This window comes from Danio aesculapii, chromosome 3 (genome assembly GCF_903798145.1).
Source record: "Danio aesculapii chromosome 3, fDanAes4.1, whole genome shotgun sequence".
NCBI lineage: Eukaryota > Metazoa > Chordata > Actinopteri > Cypriniformes > Danionidae > Danio > Danio aesculapii.
In genome coordinates, this window is record NC_079437.1 from 2,821,478 (window position 1) to 2,843,428 (window position 21,951).

The following is a 21,951-nucleotide window of genomic DNA, read 5'->3' on the forward strand; positions in this document are numbered from 1 at the left end:
AAGCACAGAGCCCTGAGGTACCCCAGTGTATAGATGCTGTAGGTTGGACACCTCTCCCCTCCACGACACCCTGAATGACCTGTCCGAGAGGTAGGAACTGAACCATTGAATAACAGTGCCTGCGACGCCCAGTGACTCAAGCGTAGATAGCAGGATCTGGTGGTTTACAGTGTCAAAAGCAGCTGATAAATCCAGCAAGATGAGGACAGATGATTTAGAGTCTGCTTTAGCCAGTCTGAGGTCCTCCACGACCGAGAGCAGGGCAGTCTCAGTTGAGTGGCCTTTCTTACAGCCAGATTGCTTGTTGTCCATGAGGTTGTTTTGAGTAAGAAAGTCTAGGACTTGATTGAACACTACTTTCTCCAAAATCTTGGCCATGAATGGAAGCAGGGATACCGGTCGGTAGTTTTCAAGTAGCGTTTGATCCAGGTTGGGTTTCTTTAGCAGAGGGGTTACTCTAGCCTGCTTAAATGAAGTAGGGAATAGACCAGAGTCAAGAGATGTGTTAATTATGTGAGTCAGTGTTGGTATGACTGCAGGAGAAATGGCTTGCAGGAGATGAGAGGGAATGGGATCTAGCGGACAGGTGGTTGCATGGCTTGATAGCACGAGATTGGACACCTCAGACTCAGAGAGCTGGGAGAAAGAGGTGAGTGTGTGTGGTGTTGGTGGTGTATCTTGCGTGTTTGTTGTAGGTGCAGCAAATTGAGCACTGATTTTTGCAGTTTTGGTGCAAAAGAATGTAGCAAAGTCATCAGTAGTGAGTGTGGAGGATGCGGGTGGAGGAGGAGGGTGAAGGAGGGAGGAAAATGTTTTAAAAAGCAAGCGAGGATTGGTGGCACTGTTGACTTTCTGACGGAAGTATGTCTGCTTTGCAGAAGTAACCTCAGTCGAGAAAGAAGACAGAAGAGTTTGGTATGTTATGAGCTGTTCAGGATTTTTTGTTTTTCGCCAACTTCTCTCAGCAGCCCGAAGTTTTGAGCGATGCTCACGGAGAACATCAGAGAGCCAGGGTGCAGGAGGACTGGCTCGGGTTGGTCTGGATGTCAGAGGGCATAGTCTGTCTAGACATGATGTTAGCGTGGAGCAGAGTGTATCAGTGATTGGCAGATCAGCTCTACGTCACCAGGAAACATCATGCCTGTCTTGCATGCTGTCAGGGCTGGCGCGTTCATAGAGGTGACCTAGGCAGCTGCCTAGGGCGGCAGAATGGTGAGGGTGGCGTCCACCCCTTGGTCCTCACTTTCGTCCATGACACCCGTCACTTCTGTTTTTACTTTTAAAATGAGGGCAGCGTGATGCGTGTTGTTTGCCTACAGTGTCAGTTCAGCTTGCTCCAGCCCTGCATGCTGTCTGTCAGTCTGTAAATAATGTCAGAGAAGCCGTATCAGATCCACATACAGGTTTATTACAAGAGAATGGTCAGGCAAGCAACGGTCCACACAGGGGTAAACGGATGTATACAGGCAAATCCAGGGTCGCGGTTGTAACATATGGGCCGCAGCTGAAGAAAGGATGATCGGCTTTAAGAGACCATATTTCTCACTAGCTCGAAGTTTATGTCCTCCGGCTCCAGATAGTCTGGAGACAAAGGTTGCGGCGCATGACACCTTGATACCCCGAGATGCTTATTGGATGCTGGGTACCCATTGTCGCTGCTTAATCTATATTGCAGATGGGGAGACGGGAGAAACTTGAGTTCCTTTTGTGTGTGTGGGGTTCCCCCCCAACCCCCAACCCACACACACCTTTCTCGACCAGACTAGTCAATAAATCACGCTATAACCACGTGGATTGTTTTTGTTTGCCTCACAGAAAAAAAGTCATTAAATGATTGATCTTGCTACAAGCTGATTGAGTTACTAATAATTTCTAAACTATTATAATGATAACACAATAATAATAGTACAATAATCTACTTCACAAGAAGTAGTTATAATTCCCTTTCTAAATAAATAGGTAATTACAGAGCGGGTGAGGTCATTGGTATATTTATTTGGTCAAATTAACCAGAATTGGGGGGAGGGGGGGGGGGGGGGGGTTTACAAGTTAATTCAGAATATTAATAGTTATTAATAACTCATTATTACTGATAGTTAATATTCATAAACTGAGCTAATTTCACTACATCGTCATACAACAGGTGGAGGGTCAAAAGGCAGGAAGCAGACAGGAATAAACAATAAAACAAGGCAAGGGTCTAAGACTGCAAGGAAAACGCATCATTGGGGATGGATGACGTGAAACTGATGTTTCGATACCCCAAAGCACAAGTGTTTTGAAACACTGCACTGAAGCATGATCCAAAAACACCCAGGTCACGTTTTTAAGGTGATTTGAAACACCAGGTCAAGTGTATAAAGTGATTCAAAGCTTTGGTCATTGCAGACTGAAGGGTTGTCCTTTGTCACCAATTCTGTTCCTAATTTTTATGGACAGTGCAGTCTTGGGCTGGAGGGGGTCCAGTTCGGGGACCACAGGATCTCTGTTATTCGCAGATGATGTTGTTCTGTTGGCTTCGTCGAACATGGACCTTCAGCATGCACTGGGCCAGTTTTCAGTTGTGTTTGACTGACGGGGTCTGGAAAATCCTCTATATCATGTAGCCTAGTGGGCTATTGTGTGCTCAAAGTAACTACTGCAGAGTATTGTACAAATACTCTGAAATTATGATTTGATGTATTTTAATAATGTTACTTTATGTTTTATAACCAAAATCAAGACATATTTATTCACAAAGTGTTCATTCGGATGTCAGACCAATGTTAAAACAAATCACGTTACAAGAGCAGAGCATTTACAAACTAATATTCAGAACTGTATCACCCTAGGGTCCAACCCATTATTTGTGTATGCTAGTCAGGAACTCTCACCGCTCCACTAAATGACTCGAAACCTCAACTCTACAGCGTGGGGTTTAATACATCAATTTGCTGAACTGTTTCTTTGCTGAAGCTGTTCCAGAGCAATACATAAAAAATGACCAGTAGGTGTCACTGTAGAGACAGGTTTCAAAACGTTTCGACACATTTTCTTCGGCTGTTTCAGGGTTTCATGAAGCCTCGCTTTGCCTACCACTGCGCGTTGTAATGTCACAACAACAGATAATAACAGATCAGGGGCCTGTTTCAGTAAGGAGGTTCAACCAACTCTGAGTTTAAACTTGAACTCTGAGTTGATTTACAGAGAGATTAAAAATTCAGAGTTTTGGGTTTCAGAATAGCTGATCTGAGTTAGGTCAATCAACTTTGAGTAGAGCAACTCAGAGTTAAGCGCACACACTGCGACTATAAAAAGGCATATAGGTGACTATAAGATCAGCATTTCTTTCTCCAGCTGAACATGATCTGCTCATGTAAAGTTATAGCAAATATGAGCATATATTTAAAAAAGCAACACTACTGCATCAGGGAAACAGAGACAGCGTGGGAAAACAGCTGCTCAAGTTATGCGTAAGTTTACATTTAAAGTATTTAAATATTCAAGTATAATAAAAAAAATAGTTTTTAGAAAGAATAATAATCCCGTATAATCTAGTAAAAGCACATGTCCCCGTCAAAGGACAGTGAATTTAAGCTAATTATTCATTAAAAAAGGACAAGCCATTCTCGTACGTGACTTTGTTCTTTGTGTGACTGAAATGTCGGCAATAGCTGTTTCCATCCTGATATATTAATTAAATTTATGTCCAAAACTGGAATATCGCACAAAAGACTTGTGAATAAAGCAGCGTTTCCATCCAACGAGTCAAAGAGAACAAAATTGCCACTTCCAGATTAAACGGAAGCCAAATATCAACAGTAAAAACAGAATTTACTGCGGTAGAAGAAGCTGCGTCAATCTTTTCTTTACTTACTAAATGTACTTGCACCTCAGAAGACAATGCTGACACAAAATGAACACTCTCGCACGCGCTGCTCTTCTGCTCCCGGTAGTTAACATGCGCACCAAAAAAGCAGACTACTTGCTTGTCACGCGCCGCTCATGCGTTGTAAAACTGGCGTAACAGCCTTTTTTGTTTTGCAAATCGACACAACTAAAGTTTAAACAATATGATGGTGATCTTACTAAGCAGGCATCCTGATAGATTTTTTTGTATGAAGCAAAAAGGAGGGATGACGAGTCAGAGAGGTAAAGACTTAATAAATTAATTATCTGCCATGTGTCAAGTCTAAGACAACAGATAATTCTATAAAACATCTTTTTTTGTATTTTATTGAATTGTTTATAGAATTTCACTCAAATGAAATTAATATTTATGCTAAAGATTTCTTAAATGATCTTAGCATATCACTCTAGTTGTGTCTTAACATTGTTTTCCAGTTACATTTAAGATTATTTAGAAGAATAATTGGATAATAATAATAAAACTTTTGTTTATAATAAATATTATATATATATATATAATTTATACTTATATATAATTTATAATTAAATATATATAATTATACATAATTTATATATATTATATAATTTTATTTTATTAAATTTTTATTATTTGGAAGGGGGGGAGAAAGGTATGTGCCTCAGTAGAGCTTTATGTCTAGCATGCCCCTGGTTTAGCCTACAGTGTGGAGAGGGCCGGATACAAAACACTTGGAGTGCGGAGCAGTAGAAATTCTTGCTGTTTCACTCCGCTCACTATTTACTATAGTATTATTTCATGTGTGGTGTCTGCTGTAAATTACATTGGTTTGTTTGTCCTATGATGAGTTGAGTTAAAACAAGAAGTTGTATTGAGTGTGTTTGGTGGTTATTTATTTATTTATTTATTTATTTATTGTCTGCTTAACATTGATTCTGAAATGATTAATTTGACTAAACCTGATTTCCTCCTGGAGCCCGGTTACCGCTGTAAGTCGCTGTTGCTGTGATTGTCCTCTAGATGGCAGTAGTACACAGCACACTGATAGCGGAGGCGCTGGAGTAAAAGCTCAGAACAAGCAACATTAAACTCGTGTTGAAGATGAGAAGAAACAAAGAGGCTACACTTCAGCTTTTATAAACTCTAGAGAGATTATTTAGCGAACACGACACAACTCCTGCCTTTATTCATTATATCCTGGCTCTTGACTGTCAATTCCTCTGTGAAAGCGATCAGGAATAGCGGACTTTTAACGTGTTCATATGTAAACAGGTAACGTTGTGTTTCTCTCCTTATTTATTAGTTCAGATTCCTACTTTCTCAATATTCAAGTGTTTTTCTCTCGGCTGTGTTCCTCTTCAGTGTCGGTTCCCGCGCTGTTTTCAGCTTTGTTTTTGCTTGGTTTTGGCCACTAACCTCTTTATTAAAGCTCTCGATGTAAAAGCTTCTCGCGGTAAAAGCACAGGTTATGATTCCTGTTTACTTTCACACATTCTTATACTTCAGGATTTGTCTGATCTTTATTATCGGCAAATCAAATGCTGTGTTCACTAATTTCACCCTCATGGACAAATACTGGAGTCATTTATAGTAAATAGTGTAGTATAAATACAAAACACCCAACACTGGACTACATTTTCAACAACTATATTACAACACACCACAGTTTACTGTAGTAAAAACTCATGTTTACTACAGTAAGCAGAGCATTTGATCATTTCACCATAGTTACTGCTTCAACATTCAGTAACACAGTTGTACAATACACTTATAGTGTGGTTCAAAACACTATAGTATTATTAACTATAAATTACTGTAGTATTTTTCACTTCATGAAATTGTGCAGAAAAGTGTAGTTATGTAGTTAGTTAGAGTTATGGGTAACACATTAAAGTAATTGACATTATAATATTAGTAAATGCATGAATTAATGGACTAAAGTTATTGTAAACTATTACTGAACTATGAAATGTTAGTTTTGTGTAAAAACAATAATAGGCTGTAAAATTGATGAGCTAAAATAATTATTTATTAATGTACTGTAAACTTTATTTGCATATTAACAAGCTGTAATTCACTAAATATATAGACAGCAGCTCGTTGTGTTTTATTTTATCTTTTTGAGCAAGAATCAAGGTTTGATCAGTGTTTTATGCATTTTAAAGTCTTTAATTTCATTTCATTGTCCAAAATGAATATACTGTGTAGACGTTGTTTTCCAAAGTTTGCCTTAATTTAATCTGTGAATATTGGGGTGCAGTGTAGTTTATGAAATCAGTCAAATCTTGCTGAATGGATCATAATGAAAGCGCAGTTGTTGCCTCAGCCTGTGATAGAGCAGACAGAAATAGTCGGTCACATACTCATTTAATTTCATTTCATTTATTATTTGTTCATTTTTTCCTATTTTTAAAAATTCTAAATTATTCTAAAATATGTAATCGACCAATTTGCTGGGTAAAACAATCACAGTCGGCCGAGAAAAATCAGTCTCAGTACATCAGTGTCTTTATCAATGGATGTGTTGAGCAGGGCTGTGTATTGGCAAGAGCCTCACGATATGATACATGAGTCACGATACAGTATATCACGATACATGAGTCACGATACAGTATATCACGATACATGAGTTACGATACAGTATATCACGATACATGAGTCACGATACAGTATCACGATACATGAGTCACGATACAGTATATCACGATACATGAGTCACGATACAGTATATCACGATACATGAGTCACGATACATGAGTCACGATACAATATATCACGATACATGAGTCACGATACAGTATATCACGATACATGAGTCACGATACAGTATATCACGATACAGTATATCACGATACATGAGTCACGATACAGTATATCACGATACATGAGTCACGATACAGTATATCACGATACATGAGTCACGATACAGTATATCACGATACATGAGTCACGATACAGTATATCACGATACAGTATATCACGATACATGAGTCACGATACAGTATATCACGATACATGAGTCACGATACAGTATATCACGATACAGTATATCACGATACATGAGTCACGATACAGTATATCACGATACATGAGTCACGATACAGTATATCACGATATATTGCAATAGTTTGTATTTGTATGTTTGTCACATTATATTGATGATTGACTACTTGATAAAGTCAGCAGACTAATTAAATTTCCAGTTTATTTTCGATCCATTCCAATTCATCAGAACTGCACAGTGCGATTGAACAGAGAGCTCACGGAAATGTATTAAGTGCATATTGTTATAAACACTTAACTAAATTTATATGCCACTAAAGTCATATATAAATGAAATAAACAGTTTATAAAACTAAAATAGTAAGTGGCAAAAAATGCAAGTGCATCAAGTAAACATTAAACTGGAACACAATGCTCTAATATGCGGTAAACTATTAGAAACTTCTGTACGGATTATTTATAGTTTTAACCCAAAGAATGAGCAGTCTGCCAGATGAAGAAGAGCCGGAGTCAGAGATTCAAATAAAGTTTACTGAAGATAGATTCAGTTTCATCAGCAGAAGCCAGCTTTAACACTCGCAATGAGTTCCTAGGCCGCTCACAATACAACAGTGCAGCAATTATACTCTTGATACAAGTCCAGAAAAGGTGAGATCCAGGTAAACAGTTCTCATTAGTTAAAGGAAAAATAGACAATTCTAAATTTGTGCGTCAATGAAGGATTGTATCTAAATCCAGATATGGATGGTGGCATGGTTCTTGGGGTCAGGCCGACCCTAAACTATTAAGAGCTGATCTCCGACCTATAAAAAGCTGAACCATGGATGTATACACAGACGCAAGAGACAATCTGGTATGAAAACTCAAGGTTGTTTCTTATCAAACTAGTTCAAAACTGGTTTAATCAACATTCGGCTACAATATTCTCACTACACACACAGTCTATCTAGCATTAAAAAAGAATCACTTTAAAAAGAATTAACAATTAAATTAGATAAATTACTGTAGACAGTATCATAACAATAGAAACAGTTGTTCCCCATCCTCAAGATCAGTAATTCCACTCTAGAGAGGGAGAGAGGTCTCCATGACCTATGAGCTGGTTTGTGTGTCTCCTGGAAACAAAATTCAAATAGACAGTCAAAGAGAGAGAACAAGGATGCTGAATCATCTTAAATAAAGCAGTGTGTAACCTATTCATTAGTTAAAATCATTTCAAAGTTGAATACTCATTTAAATACTCAAATACTCATATTTAATAAAAATAATGAGAAACAGGATGATGAGAATAGGATAAACGTTGATTCATGCTGAGACGGATTGGAAGGCAGAAATCCGAATCCTTCACTTCAGTGTCTAAAATATTTTAATAACTAATAAATGATTACATTAAGTATCTAATGTGAGTAAATCAGTGTTTCCCCTAGGTTTACAATGTTGGGAGGGGGAGCTGAGGGGGGATTGGGGGTGTGGTGGTGTTAATTTGTTTCTTTTAATGACAGCAGTAAACAACTTAACAATCATTTGAACTGTACAACCGTACAAGCTAAAAATGAAAATGTATTTTTATATATTTCTTTTATCCACAAAGTGTGCAGCTTTTGTCACTGCAGTGTATCTTAATGGGCTTCTGGAAGAACATTTCAAGTACACTACTAGTACACTGATATTAGTATACTTACTAATTAAAGTAAACTTTTATACTTGACCTTTACTATAGTATACTTCTTTTTCTTTTCTTTGTATTTACTGAATTACCATGATCAGTCTTGTACAGCTAGAGGAAGTATTGCTGCTCTGACAGCCAAGTTAGGTCAAAGCTAGGGATGCTCCGATCAGGATTTTTGCAGCCGATACAGAGTACTGATTCTTTGTCATGGTGATCGGCTGATACCGAGTACTGATTCTAATGCTTCACGCTTTATAATGGATTAACCACATTTTCCCTACAAGTATAAACCTTAAGAGAAGATCTTGCCTTACCTAAGAGAATAAATTAAGGATGCTGCATATAATACCTTAAACAGAAGCAGCTTTACAGAAAATAATTGATCCATTAAATTTACTCTGGCTTAGTCCCTTGTTTATCAGGGGTTCCAGTCTGATCTCACGAGAAAACATAAGTATTTTACGTTTTGTCAGTTTAGTGGCTAATTCGTATGAATTCAGTCGTACGAAATTGTATGATTTTAAAAAGGAGGCGTGGCACCTAACCCCACCCCTAAACCCAACCGTCATTGGGGGATGAGCAAATCATACAAAATCTTACGAATTAGATCGTACGAATTCATACGAATTAGCCACTAAATCAAAAAGTTACGAATTGCCGTGAGATTGTGTTGGGGGTTCCCACAGCGGAATGAACTACCACAGAAAATAATATGACACCGATATAAAAATTGTTCTGAAAAATTACAATGCAATTTGGAAACACTGCAAATGATGAAAGAAGAGTTCAACATGACTCAATCAAGTTTGGAGCGTATATTTGATGCATAAGAAGGTAAAATGCACGCCTATAAATTTAATACTTCTTTACTAAAAGGAAATTTAGTATATCAACAACTGTTTATAGCAATGAGTGTATTACAAGAATTTATATCATTAAATATTCATGTTAAAAAATAAAGTTTTATTTATCTAATAATTCCAGCCAGCTTTTAGTGAACTTGCAATAATGTGAACACAGAACTTTCCGTTGTTATATGTGAAAAGGCCTAAATACATGCAGGACCATTCCAATATTTTGCTGGCTTCGAACTAATGACTGCAGATCACTCTGCTTTTCTCAGGGATTTGCACAAGCGATATCTTTCCTGCTCTATTAATTTAACCGAAGAAATGTAATGCTATTACAGTGCCTCTCGCGATCTGTTCATTCACTCTCGTCGCCATGATTTCCGAGTATTTTAACTTATTTTGGGGGATCACGGGGCTGGTATAAATTTGCGGGAGACTCGCAGAGCTTCCTGGAGAGGTCACACGGTTGGATGAGACGCTAGATAGGGGTGACTGCGTCACATCAGCTCAAAACAGTGGAGATACAATAGCTGCACTTGCAACAAAGAAAGCATCACTGTAAACAAGTCGTACTGCATCTGTATATCTTTTAGCTGCTGTCACTGTGACGCGAACACATTGATCGGCCCCACACATCATTTACCTGTGTTGTAGCTGCTGTAGGCTATGCATAATATACGGGAGCGCACGTGCATCTTTGGTCCTGTCAGATGTGGCGCGCACTCTCATTCCCATACAGCTGAGAGTGGCTGTGTTAACTCCACCATGCGCGATTCAGAGAGTAGAAATATGTAATTACGCGACCATGTAGAGACAGAAATCACATGCCGTTGTGTAAAGAAGATATTTCAAACGGCTATTTATCTGGTTTTTATTAAAAGAAGTTGTGATGTGGTGCTAAATATAAAATACAATTAACTTGACTTCAAGGGGGACGGGGAAAGCCGTTGCGAGGGCGGGGCGCCCCGCTAATATTATGGTAGGGGAAACACTGTAAATGTACCATTCCTGAGTGACTGTAGAATCATCTGTAGTTAACAACAACTAGCAGGATATAATAGCTGGCTTACTTTAGATTTTTGCTCTGGAACAGAATTTGATCGACATGTTTTGGGCTAAGTGCACTCCTCTGTGCTGTGATCATGTCTTCTGTGGAAGAGAAAACTCTCTCTGAGGAGACACTCATGCCTGGGATACATGGGTATCATTTTGCAAGGTGTTACAAGAGTGAATACTCGCTCTGGTGCCGCTTCCTCCTGTACAGTGGATTGGCTTCAGTAAGTGACATGGGTGCTGCTTCCTTGTATTTTTTAATCTCCTCCTCTGCCAGTGCATGTGTTGTTTTTCCTCAGTAAAGGTCTTACTGCACCATGTTTGTCCAAGTAGATCAGCTAAAGTAAAACAATCTCTGGGTCTCTTGGATGGGATGTCTTCTTGCACACTTCTTGTTCTTGCTTGATCCATCAACATAATAATCACATTAGCCTACAGTTTAATCAATTATGGCCTTTGTTTCTTTTTTATATGTAGACTGAGAATGCTACTGAAAGTCTATGAAGGGGGTGTGTGCATTTTACTGCAGGGGTGCATTTCTCGGCACAACAGCGGGACTGCTGTCTGATCATGAAGCAGATCAATGTTGGTCTTGCTGTCGAGGTGTCAGTGCAGAAATGAACAAAATAATGTAAAAAAAAAACTATCTTATGGTAATTTCAGTCAATTTTCCTAACAGATAAACAGCTCTCTGGGATATTTCAGCATGCTTTCACTTTCGTATTAGACACGAAACGCACATTTACCGGTAGAAATGACATCCTGCCCTACTCATCATTCTCTCTTCATATAGCCGTATATATGGCTATTACACAACCATAATACACTGATAAAGCCTGGTTCGTTTTGTTTTCTCACTACAATTGATCCGCTCTATCTAGCCGAGACTATCTCATTCAGGCGATCTCGGACTGATTGTTTTGGCGTAGATCCGAGCTCGATTGCAGGATTCACATATTCCAGATGAACCGCGCTTACTGGGCAAACGAGACAGGTTTCGAAACAAACGTCAGGTGTGAAAAGCACCCTGTATTTGCACGCAATTGACAAAGAGTCGCAGCCAAATTACACTTTAGTGACAAGGTAGCACTGGTCCGATCGGGCCAGTATCCTTCCTGTATACTGTCCCGAGTGTCTCGGACGCATATAGCATATAGCAGATTTAATTTCTTTTATCATGGTGGACTCACTGGGGCTCTCTTGTAGATCATGGACCATCTGGGCATGGAGTGGTTCCACTAGTGATAGGGTTGCGGTGCTCTCCTCTGATATGACAAGCGTAGCTACCTTCATAGGTTTCAGAGTGCTGACAATTTCTTCTGCAGATGTTATGTTTGAATCACTGAATGTGCACAAGTCCTTATCAGTCTTTCTCAGGCTGCACAAATAGCTGGCTGCTGCTCCAGAAACCGCTGCAGCATGTCAAAAGTACTGTTCCACCTCGTAACCACGTCAGTCATAAGTTTGTGTTCGGGCAGTGGTAGTAGCTTTTGTTTTTGCTGCAGTACGTGGCTGGCTGTAGTGCTGCGTCTAAAAAACTGGCTATGCATCTCACTCATCCAAGTAAGCGTGTGAATGATGGGAGCTTCAGTGCACGCTCAGAAGCTACATTGATGGCATTGCAGGGTCACTCTTTCTGCCGAGGCAAGCCATGTTGTGACATATATCTTTACCTCTACATAAATTGTGGGCACTGCTACGTCTATTATGTGTCTGCAAGTGGGGATCAGGTAGTGCGGCTCCATAGTGTTCACCTTATGCCTGAAGCCGGCATTTTCTACCACACTATCCAGCCACAGATCTTTACAAATGAAGTGCACAACTGATTCTGGTATCTTCTTTGCGCGAGTTGAGTTGTTGATGATGTCATTCAGTGTAGTTTGCCTTGAATCAAGAGGTTTCGGTTAAGGTCGCAGTGCTGCTAATTCATTTGCGTGGTGTCTTGTTAAGTGATAACGCAAGTTCGTAGTAAAATCCTTGCTTGTAAAATACGCTTTAGAATGCTTAGTTTAAGCAAATTTGATGAACGCGCTCATGCATGTTGATCTGAAGTATCACTCTCGCTCACCAAAAACCAGGCTGAATGCGCTGTACTGCCTGCATTGCGTGCGTTCGTTCCCTAAGCGACAATAACAATCGCGTGACATCGCCTGTCAGTATTCCTCAAAGTTGTTTAGAATTAAATGTTTATAGATGGTGTGACACAATGCCTATGTGTCTTTAATGCACCCCTTTGATGCTTCTTATGTCCTTGTCGCGGCACCAATGGCACCGAAATTAGGCTCCAAAATTCATATTCTCATTTGATCCGGTACATACCGGTTACAAAGGTGCCGGTGCTATAATGGCACCTGGTTTCAGTACCCAACCCTAGACATGACCCAATTGTAAACGTTTTCTATGAGGCTCGCACACTGTGGCACCGCCGCAATTCAGTGTCTTGCGTTGCTTAGTAACGTATTCAAACAATGTAAAGATCGCTTGACGTGAAGTAAAAAACAAATAGAGATGTGCTGTTGTTGATGGCGCCTGCTTATACCTGCAGCACGAGGACTTTATTATAATTTATGAGCATCAAAAGTTGTGGATCTGTTCGTCAAAATATTTGACTGTGTGTCACTGCATATCAAACGACTAAAACTATATAACTAAAGCAATCTCCACTGTGCTGAGCGAGAGCACTTCTGTTGGAGCTCGTTGACCTGATTCAGCGTGTAGTATTGGCGTTGGACTGGCGGCTCTGATTGTAATTTTCCTACATTTCTCAAATATTTGCAAGCAGTTTTGTTGGTGCTAGTTGTTTGGCGTCAGCTTGGTGTGTCCTGGACCTAAACTTAAGTCTTTTAAAATTCAGAGATTTTGATAAAAGACCCATATAAAGTGTTTGTTTACTAGTCTAGTTATTGATTTGTATTTCTCTTTCTTATTAATCTTTTGTTAGATTTAGCTGTGTTTGGCTTATCCGTTCACCGGTGGCTCGCCAATGTTTTAGATTACTCTGTTACATAAAATAAGTAAGCATAAGTTCTTATGGGGAGAAGACTTTATTAAAGACAGTAAATAGTACAAAAGACTTTATTAAAGACAGTGAATAGTACAGTTCCTCAGCAGCAATGTTAACCCATCGGTCTTCAAGCAACTTAACCTAAAGTGCTGTCTGTGAAGCACTTTTTTATAACAAAGGATATAACCTCCTCCAACCACCCTTAAGTTCCTGTAGGCCAAACAGATACTTGTTTGCTTATGAAACAAGTTACACAATCTATCACTTTGCAACACCTCCTCTCCTTGAATCGGTATGACTCTGAGGGGGGCTCTACACAAATTTGGCTGACTGAATAAACACTCTTGAAACTAATTATAGCAATTTAAACTCTCTTTTTATTTTACCCCAATGTGTTGTTTTAGCATCGAACCAAAAACATCAATTACAACAAAAAAAACAAGACATTTTGTAAGTCAGAATCTAAATAATCTTTTTGAATAAAGTCAGTGACCACTTATCGTTACGAGCACTTGAGAGCGATGCAATTTCTTTTCGTGGTCCAGTCACTTGTTAGGAAACGACCGTTGATGCATATAGGAAAGACGTTAAGTTGCCCTCTGTTGAGTGAGATGATGTTGCTCCCCGAAAAGTTGGATAAGCTTAGTATTGCTTAAACTCCAAGTGAAAACAGCAAGCAAACAGAAGCATAAGGATAGCAAAATACAAACAGTCCTTTCTAAAACAAACAAACAAAATCGACATGTGTGGAGAAGTGAGACTCCCCTCCGTCTCTGACGGCCGCACCGGCACACACACACACATATACATACACGCACACACCACTTACCTTCATTCCTTCCTCCTCCGTCAGCGGTTATATTGATGAGTGCACGCATCATATCACAGGCATACAATCACCCCTCCACAGTTCATCTCTCCCCTTCAGTCTCACACGAAGTATACACTTACGCGCGCACACACACATTGTCTTCGTGTTTTTGTTTGTTTGTCTAGGGGGGTTCGGACTTCGGTGCGAGGCTGGCCAATTATTGCGAGGCTGGATTATTGTGGTGCTCAGGCCTCTTGCCTCATAGTGGGCCCACACTGGGTTCACAACATCGCAGTTGGTGTCAGAAGCGGTGGCCACCCGGAAGAGAATGAGGAGGAGGAGGCTGGGTCTACGATCAGTGGTGAAGGACGCAGCTTGGCTTAGACTGTCATCTGGTGGACAAGAGGCAGCTACGGAGTGTCCCAGCACCAGTGAGTCTTCTACTCAGTCCAGTGAGGGCATGGCGAGTAACAAGAGAGGAACAGTTTATTTGTGAGCTGTGGGGACTCCGTAAGTCAATACGGCCGGCAGAGCTGAACGCGCCATCGCCCAGTAGAGTATCCACAGTGGAGAGATCACCCCCACCTACCCTACCTACCACCACCCAAATTTTTTACACCTACCTTTACACCCAAATTGTGCTATTTGTCTACCAAGCAGGGCTATGGAGGTTTAAATGACATTGAAAATGTGTTTTCTGTAGTATTGCGTGCCCAAAAAAAAGCTGGTTTGCAGCCACTGCTAGACTTTAATGATAGTCTGCTGCAGGGTGCAACCAAGGGCGAAAGGAAAACGCATCAGCAGAAAAGACTGTTAAAAAGGCTAGGGTCTCCAGGTCAGAAACCTAATATGAATGGTTTAGAGGCAGAAAACTGAAAGATTCCTGATAACATTTCTAAACTACAGAAAAATTATGATTCTTTAAGAAAACTGTGTGTGAGAGCTGAAAAACCTGATAACATCAATTTGAATGATGAACAATTTGTTGTCATTGACGATGTTTTATATGTGCAAGTAGGAGATGTAATACGTTTGGTTGTACCCATGTCTGTTCATCCCCTTGTGTTACATCTTGCACACACACTTCCATGGGCAGGACATTTGGCATTCTAGAAAACATACACCCTTATCAGTACACGTTTCTATTAGCCAACCATGTACACTGACGTCCAGACACATTGCAACACATGCAACATCTGTCAGACATCCAGTGCGATTCGTCATAGAGACAAAGCACCATTACATCCACTTCCCATTATTTCAACCCCTTTCCACCGTATTGCCATGGATTTTGTGGAACCACTGGAGAGAATTAGTGCTGGACATTGCTACATTCTTGTCATTTGTGTTTACGCCACTCGTTACCTGGAGGCATTCCCACTTCGCACAGTCACCACCACTAAAATTGTTCAAGCTCTCACTGCATTGTTTTCCAGAGTAGGAATCCCGGACGAGATCATTACTGATTACTGATACAACACCATACCATCCTCAGACAGACGGGCTGGTGAAGTGTTTCAACGTGACATTGAAGAACATGTTGAGGAAGTTTGTATCAGATACAGGACGAGACTGGGACAAATGGTTGCCATTTTTGTTGTTTACATACAAGGAGGTACCACAAGCATCAACAGGTTTCTCACCGTTCAAATTGATGTGTGGCTGGCCAGTCCAGCGACCACTGGATATTCTGAAGAAGGCGTGGACTAGACCTTCTGGAGCAGTGGAGGACGGCAGCAGCATCAGCTTCATCCTAAAGATGAGAGACAAGCTGGAAACCTACAGGGAGTAGGCTGTTTAAAACCTTAAAGAGGCTCAAGCAAAGCAGAAGACATAGTATGACCAAAGAAGTCGTCTTTGCCAGTTCCAGCCAGGACAAAAGGTATTGCTGCTTTTACCCACGTCCACCAACAAACTTCTGGCGAAATGGCAGGGGCCATATGAAGTGACAAAGAAGATGGGGCCAGTCACTTATGAGATTCTCCATCCAGAGAAGAAGAAAAGTTGACAGGTTTACCACATCAACCTGCTGAAGGAGTGGAAAGAGACAAAGGAAGGAGAGAAAGTATTGATGGTGAAGGAGGATGAAGACGATCATGCTGAGGAGATTTTTACACCGTGACAAGCTGCTGAGCTAAAGCTGGATCACCTGGAGGACAAGAAACATGAGTTAAAGGAGGTACTCAATGCTTACCCATCTTTGTTCCAGGAGAGGCCAGGAAGAACGAAGGTAACCCAGCACACCATCCACCTGACAGATACAACACCATCAAGACAACGACCATATCATGCTCCTGAAAAACTGTTAAAGCCACTGAAGGAGGAACTAGAAACCACGAAGCAACTTGGAGTAATTGAACCATCGTCATCGGAGTGGAGCAGTCCCATAGTCATCGTCCCTAAAAAGGATGGATCTTTAAAGATCTGTGTTGACTTCAGAAAACTAAATGCTCAATCCAGGTTCGATGCTTACCCCATGCCGAGGATCGATGACTTGCTGGAGAGAATAGGGCAGACCCGCTACATAACCACACTAGATCTGTGCAAAGGTTACTGGCAGGTGCCCCTCCATCCTTCATCGAAACCCCTCACTGCCTTTAAAACCCCTCTTAGCCTATATCAGTTTACGGTACTTCCGTTTGGGTTACATGGGGCACTTGCAACATTCCAGCGCTTCATGGACCGAGTTCTCCAGGGCTGTGAAAGTTTTGCTCTGCTTACCTAGACGACATGGTGATATTCAGTCACACGTAGGTGGAACATCTGAAGCACGTAAAACAGGCCCTGGAGAAAATTCAAGGAGCGGGTCTGTCCTTAAATGTGACTAAGTGCAAGTGGGGACAGAAGGAAACCAACTACGTGGGGTACAGACTGGGCAATGGTGGACTCAGACCACAGGTGGACAAGGTAGAAGAGATTCGGAGAAGCCAAAAACCTAGGACCAAAAAGGAGGTACGTTCCTTCCTAGGATTGATGGATGGTACCGATGTTTTATCCCCGACTGCGCAACGACAGCAGCATCTCTAACAGACTTGCTCGCTAAACGGATGAAGAATCCAGTCGTTTGGACTGATGCCTGTGAACAGGCATGGACTACTTTGAAGGAGAGGCTATGTACACATCCTGTGTTAAAGAGCCCTGATTTCTCTCAGAGATTTATGGTGCGAGTGGATGCATCGGATAGAGGGATTGGAGCGGTACTAGCCCAATGACCAGCTGGACAAGAGCACCCTGTGGTATTTCTGAGTAGGAAGCTGTTGCCCAGGGAGACGCAATACTCTACCATAGAGAAGGGGTGTCTTGCAATTAAATTGTCCTTGGAATCCCTCTGCTACTACCTCCTGGGGCGGGAGTTTGACTTGGAAACAGACCATCGAGCACTTACCTGGATAAACTCCATGAAAGATACTAACGCCAGAGTGACCCGGTGGTACCTGACATTACAACCTTTCCAGTTCAAGATAAGTCTTTGCCCTGGGAGGAAAAATTTGTTAGCCGACTTCTTGTCCAGGTTTCCGGACAGTACGCAGCTTGGAGAGGGGGAGGATAATGTGGAGAAGTGAGACTTCTCCCCTCCATCTCTGACGGCCGCACCGGCACACACACACACACATACATACACGCCCACACCACTTACCTTCATTCCTTCCTCCTCCGTCAGCGGTTATATTGATGAGTGCACGCATCATATCACAGGCATACAATCACACCTCCACAGTTAATCTCTCCCCTTCAGTCTCACACGAAGCATACACTTACACGCGCACACACACACAGTCTTCGTGTTTTTGTTTGTTTGTCTAGAGGGGGGTTCGGACTTCAGTGCAAGGCTGGCACGCACTTATTACATCAGAAGCCGCGCCATGGTGGTTCGCGCGCTGAACATCTGACCGTATAATTTGTGTTGTCTGTGGGTACATCCAGCATTGTTTATCCTGTTAATATGCGGAGTCTGGCGTATGAAGGTGGACACCAGACTCTAGCGCGGGGTCAGTTTACTTGGCGAGCGAGCGTGCTGTGGCAGAGCTGTGAGCAATTTTCTGAGTGAGTGGATACTTGTATACCGTGGTTACGTTTGACTTTTTTTTTTCTTTGGTTTGTTTTTGTGTTATATATTCGTCTTTATATTTGATTTGTTGATTTGATATATATTTTGCACTGGACATTTATCCTCCATATTATTGTAAATAAATACCACCTTTTTTTACACTTCCGGGTCAGGCCATTGTGTTTGGATTTTTGCCACTGGGTTTTTTTTGGGGGGGGGGTTATTGTGGTGATCAGGCCTCCCACGCCTCATAGTGGGCCCACACTGGGTTCACAACATCGCAACATGCGTAACTGCCTAAAACAACAGATCAAATAAAGTCACATATACTTACAATTGAGCAATAACTGCAACAGTTCTCAACATTGGACAAAATGCGAAGGCCGGCAGCGAAAGTGATACATGCGGTGTACACTCTACTAAACACTCATTCTTACTCTATGGTAAGTGGCTCTTTATAAGGGTGCAAATAAACCTAGCTTCCCCCGGAGGTTGAAAGCAATATTACAACATGTCAACATACTGATTTTAACATGCCAAACAATACACAATGCAAAAAAATAAACAAATCAGAAAATAATAATAGTAACATTATTTAACTGTTACAACCTTCATAGGAGGTAGTCGTTTAAATCTATTACTCCTCGTTCCCATTATTCTGACTTATATTGCATTCACAAGGAGTTTTCAAAAGCTAAGACTCTTTAGTTGTGCTTGTAATATTACAATCAGTATTTAGTAAATATACAGTACGTTCAAATGTCACCAATGTTACTAGTTGAAACCTAAAGTGACGATGAGTTATTGAAATCTATGGAAACAGTGTTAAAAAAGGTCTTAAAAGGTAATGAATTTCACTACATGATCCCTGTATATACCCTGAAAACGGCATTGTCCACTGAAAAGGCAGAACATGCAGTGAACCTTCATCTACCAGTGGACTGGATGGACCCTTATAAAATATATTATTATTATTATGTCAGCGTGTTGTTATGTCATTTAAAAGGCAGTCTTTTTTTATTTCAGGCCTGATGGAGGACACACACCGTCATGAGAAAATGAGTGAAAAAACTGACTCACTGAAGAGAAAAGACAAAAAATGTGTCACCTGCCCTCAGTGTGGAATAAGTCTGACAAAGAAACACAGTCTCCAGCGTCACATGAGGGTCCACACTGGAGAAAAACCATTCATATGTACTCAGTGTGGGAAGAGTCTGGCACACAAACACAGTCTCAGGAAACACATGAGGATCCACACTGGAGAGAAACCATTCATATGCACTCAGTGCGGGAAGAGTTTCAGAGACTCATCAAACTTTAATAAACACATGTTGATCCACACTGGAGAGAAAACACACAAATGTGATCAGTGCTGCAAAACATTTTTGAGGGTTTCAGATCTAAAGAGCCATCTTAGAGTTCATACAAAGGAGAAGCTTTATTCATGCTCTGTGTGTGGGAAGAGTTTCAAACATCAACGTAGTTTAAGAAATCATCAGAAGATCCACACCGGTGTGGGAGAGTACAGGTGCTTTGAGTGTGAGAAGACCTTTTGTACAGCTGGAAATTTGAAAATGCATGAGAGAATTCACACTGGAGAGAAACCTTACATTTGTTCACTGTGCAATAAGAGATTCAGTCAGTTTGAACATATGAAAATACATGCGAGGGTTCACACAGGAGAGAAACCTTACAAGTGTTCACACTGTGATAAGAGATTTAGTGGTTCAGGACATCTGAGACAACATGTGAGGGTTCACACTGGAGAGAAACCGTACAGTTGTTCACTGTGCAATAAGAGATTCAGTCAGTTTGCACAAATGAAAATACATGCGAGGGTTCACACTGGAGAGAAACCGTACAAGTGTTCACACTGTGACAAGAGATTCAGTGATTCAGGAAATCTGAGACAACATGAAAGGGTTCACACTGGAGAGAAACCTTACATGTGTTCACACTGCGACAGGAGATTCAGTGATTTAGGAAATCTGAGACAACATGAGAGGATTCACACTGGAGAGAAACCTTACAAGTGTTCACAGTGCGACAGGAGATTCAGACAGTTAGGAGGGCTGAAAATACATGAGAGGATTCACACCAGAGAGAAACTGTACGTTCACACCGAAAGCGGCGAGACCGTTAAAGTAGCTGGAAGTCAATGAGAGCCAGCGGCGATAAGCGGCAAGGAGCAGCGCGGCACGTCTTGGCCGGTGTGGGCGTCAAGAAGAGTTGAAATCAAGTCAACTTTATGGTAATAAGCTATGATGCGGTTCGGCGGCAACCAATCAGAATGTAGAAGTCCACCACTTGAGAAGAGTTCAGAGAACAAAGTCACTGTGAACTTTGGTTCGGACCACAGTTATTCCCAAGGGTTTGATTATTGCGGTTGTCAGATTTCCAATTATTTGCAATGTTTTCTTACAGGAACATGCATTTAAAAAGTTACTGGGAAATTACTGATGTGCATTAATGTTATATAGATTTTTTTTTCTTTAAAAAAGCAGGAATCTCATGTGACAATACAAAACAGTATTGCTGCTTCAGGATATTTCAGACATATGGACACATATTGGAAAAGTGGAGCAAAGCCAGACCACATGCAACTAGATTTTCCGTAGTTAAATGTATTTGATAATAAGAGCTGAAGGCAGACAGCATTGTCACCAGGGTGGCCAGAGCGACCTTTGACGCTCTTACCACTTTCTGAAACCTTAAAGGGGTGGTCCACAGTGTTTTATAAAGGTTTGATTGTTTATGAGGTGCAAAACAATGTGTGTTTGTGATTCATTTGTAAAAAATCATGTTATTTGTTCATGTTTATTGTTCACTTCATTTTATACAGCTACTGAACTAACATGAAAACGACTATCATATTTCCTGGTTCTGTCTATAAGGCCCCCCCTCAACGAGCTCTGATTAGTCAGCTAACCTAAGTGAAGTTTATCTAAATCAGCATTATAGTCGAGCTCTTAACCAGTTATATATCTCTATATAGCAATTTATAATCTGTCATCAGCTCTAAATGAGGGGGTTGGGGTGGCGTTGGGGTTCTCGAGAACCACCTGAGCTCAAACTACCCTCTTGCCCTGCAAACGGGAGGGACCCTGTGCTCGAGGATCTTATGAGCTCAGGCCTCTCTCCTCAGATAGCATGCCAAACAAGCTTTATAATCAATCATCAGCTAAGTGTGAACTCTTGAATGTGTTGTGATTGGCGGCTCCACGTCACCAGGAAACATCATGCCTCTCTCTTGCATGCTGTCTGTAAATAATGTCAGTGAAGCCGTATCAGTTTGAGCCTGAGTCAGACACAGAAATGAAGCCCACTCAGTACAATGCATTTACTATTGTATGCCATTTTATATGATGTGGTTTAACCTTGTGAGCGACAGTAGTAAACAAATTCAAATACTTTGTGTTACAAATATTCCTTTATTTCATTTCCAGGTCATTGCAGATCCACATACAGGTTTATTACAAGAGAATGGTCAGGCAAGCAACGGTCAACACAGGGGCAAACAGATGTATACAGGCAAATCCAGGGTCATGGTCATACAACAGGCGGAGGGTAAAAAGGCAGGCAGCAGACAGGAATAAACAATAAAACAAGGCAAGTGTCTAAGACGGCAAGGAAAACATTAGGGATGG

At 40.9% G+C, this 21,951-nt stretch overlaps 1 protein-coding gene across 1 annotated transcript; it reads left to right on the forward strand.

Moving 5' to 3' along the window:
- Positions 1–4,960: 4,960 nt before the first annotated feature.
- LOC130217620 (zinc finger protein 239-like) lies at positions 4,961–21,039 on the forward strand. The gene is made up of 2 exons (XM_056449763.1): positions 4,961–5,137; positions 19,331–21,039. The coding sequence occupies exon 2, from the start codon at positions 19,336–19,338 to the stop codon at positions 20,464–20,466; it is 1,131 nt and encodes a 376-aa protein (XP_056305738.1). The 5' UTR covers positions 4,961–5,137; positions 19,331–19,335; the 3' UTR covers positions 20,467–21,039.
- Positions 21,040–21,951: the final 912 nt, after the last annotated feature.

Excerpts from the sequence above, each read along its gene's own strand:
- LOC130217620 (XM_056449763.1), top strand. The coding sequence starts at position 19,336 with ATGGAGGACACACACCGTCATGAGAAAATGAGTGAAAAAACTGACTCA.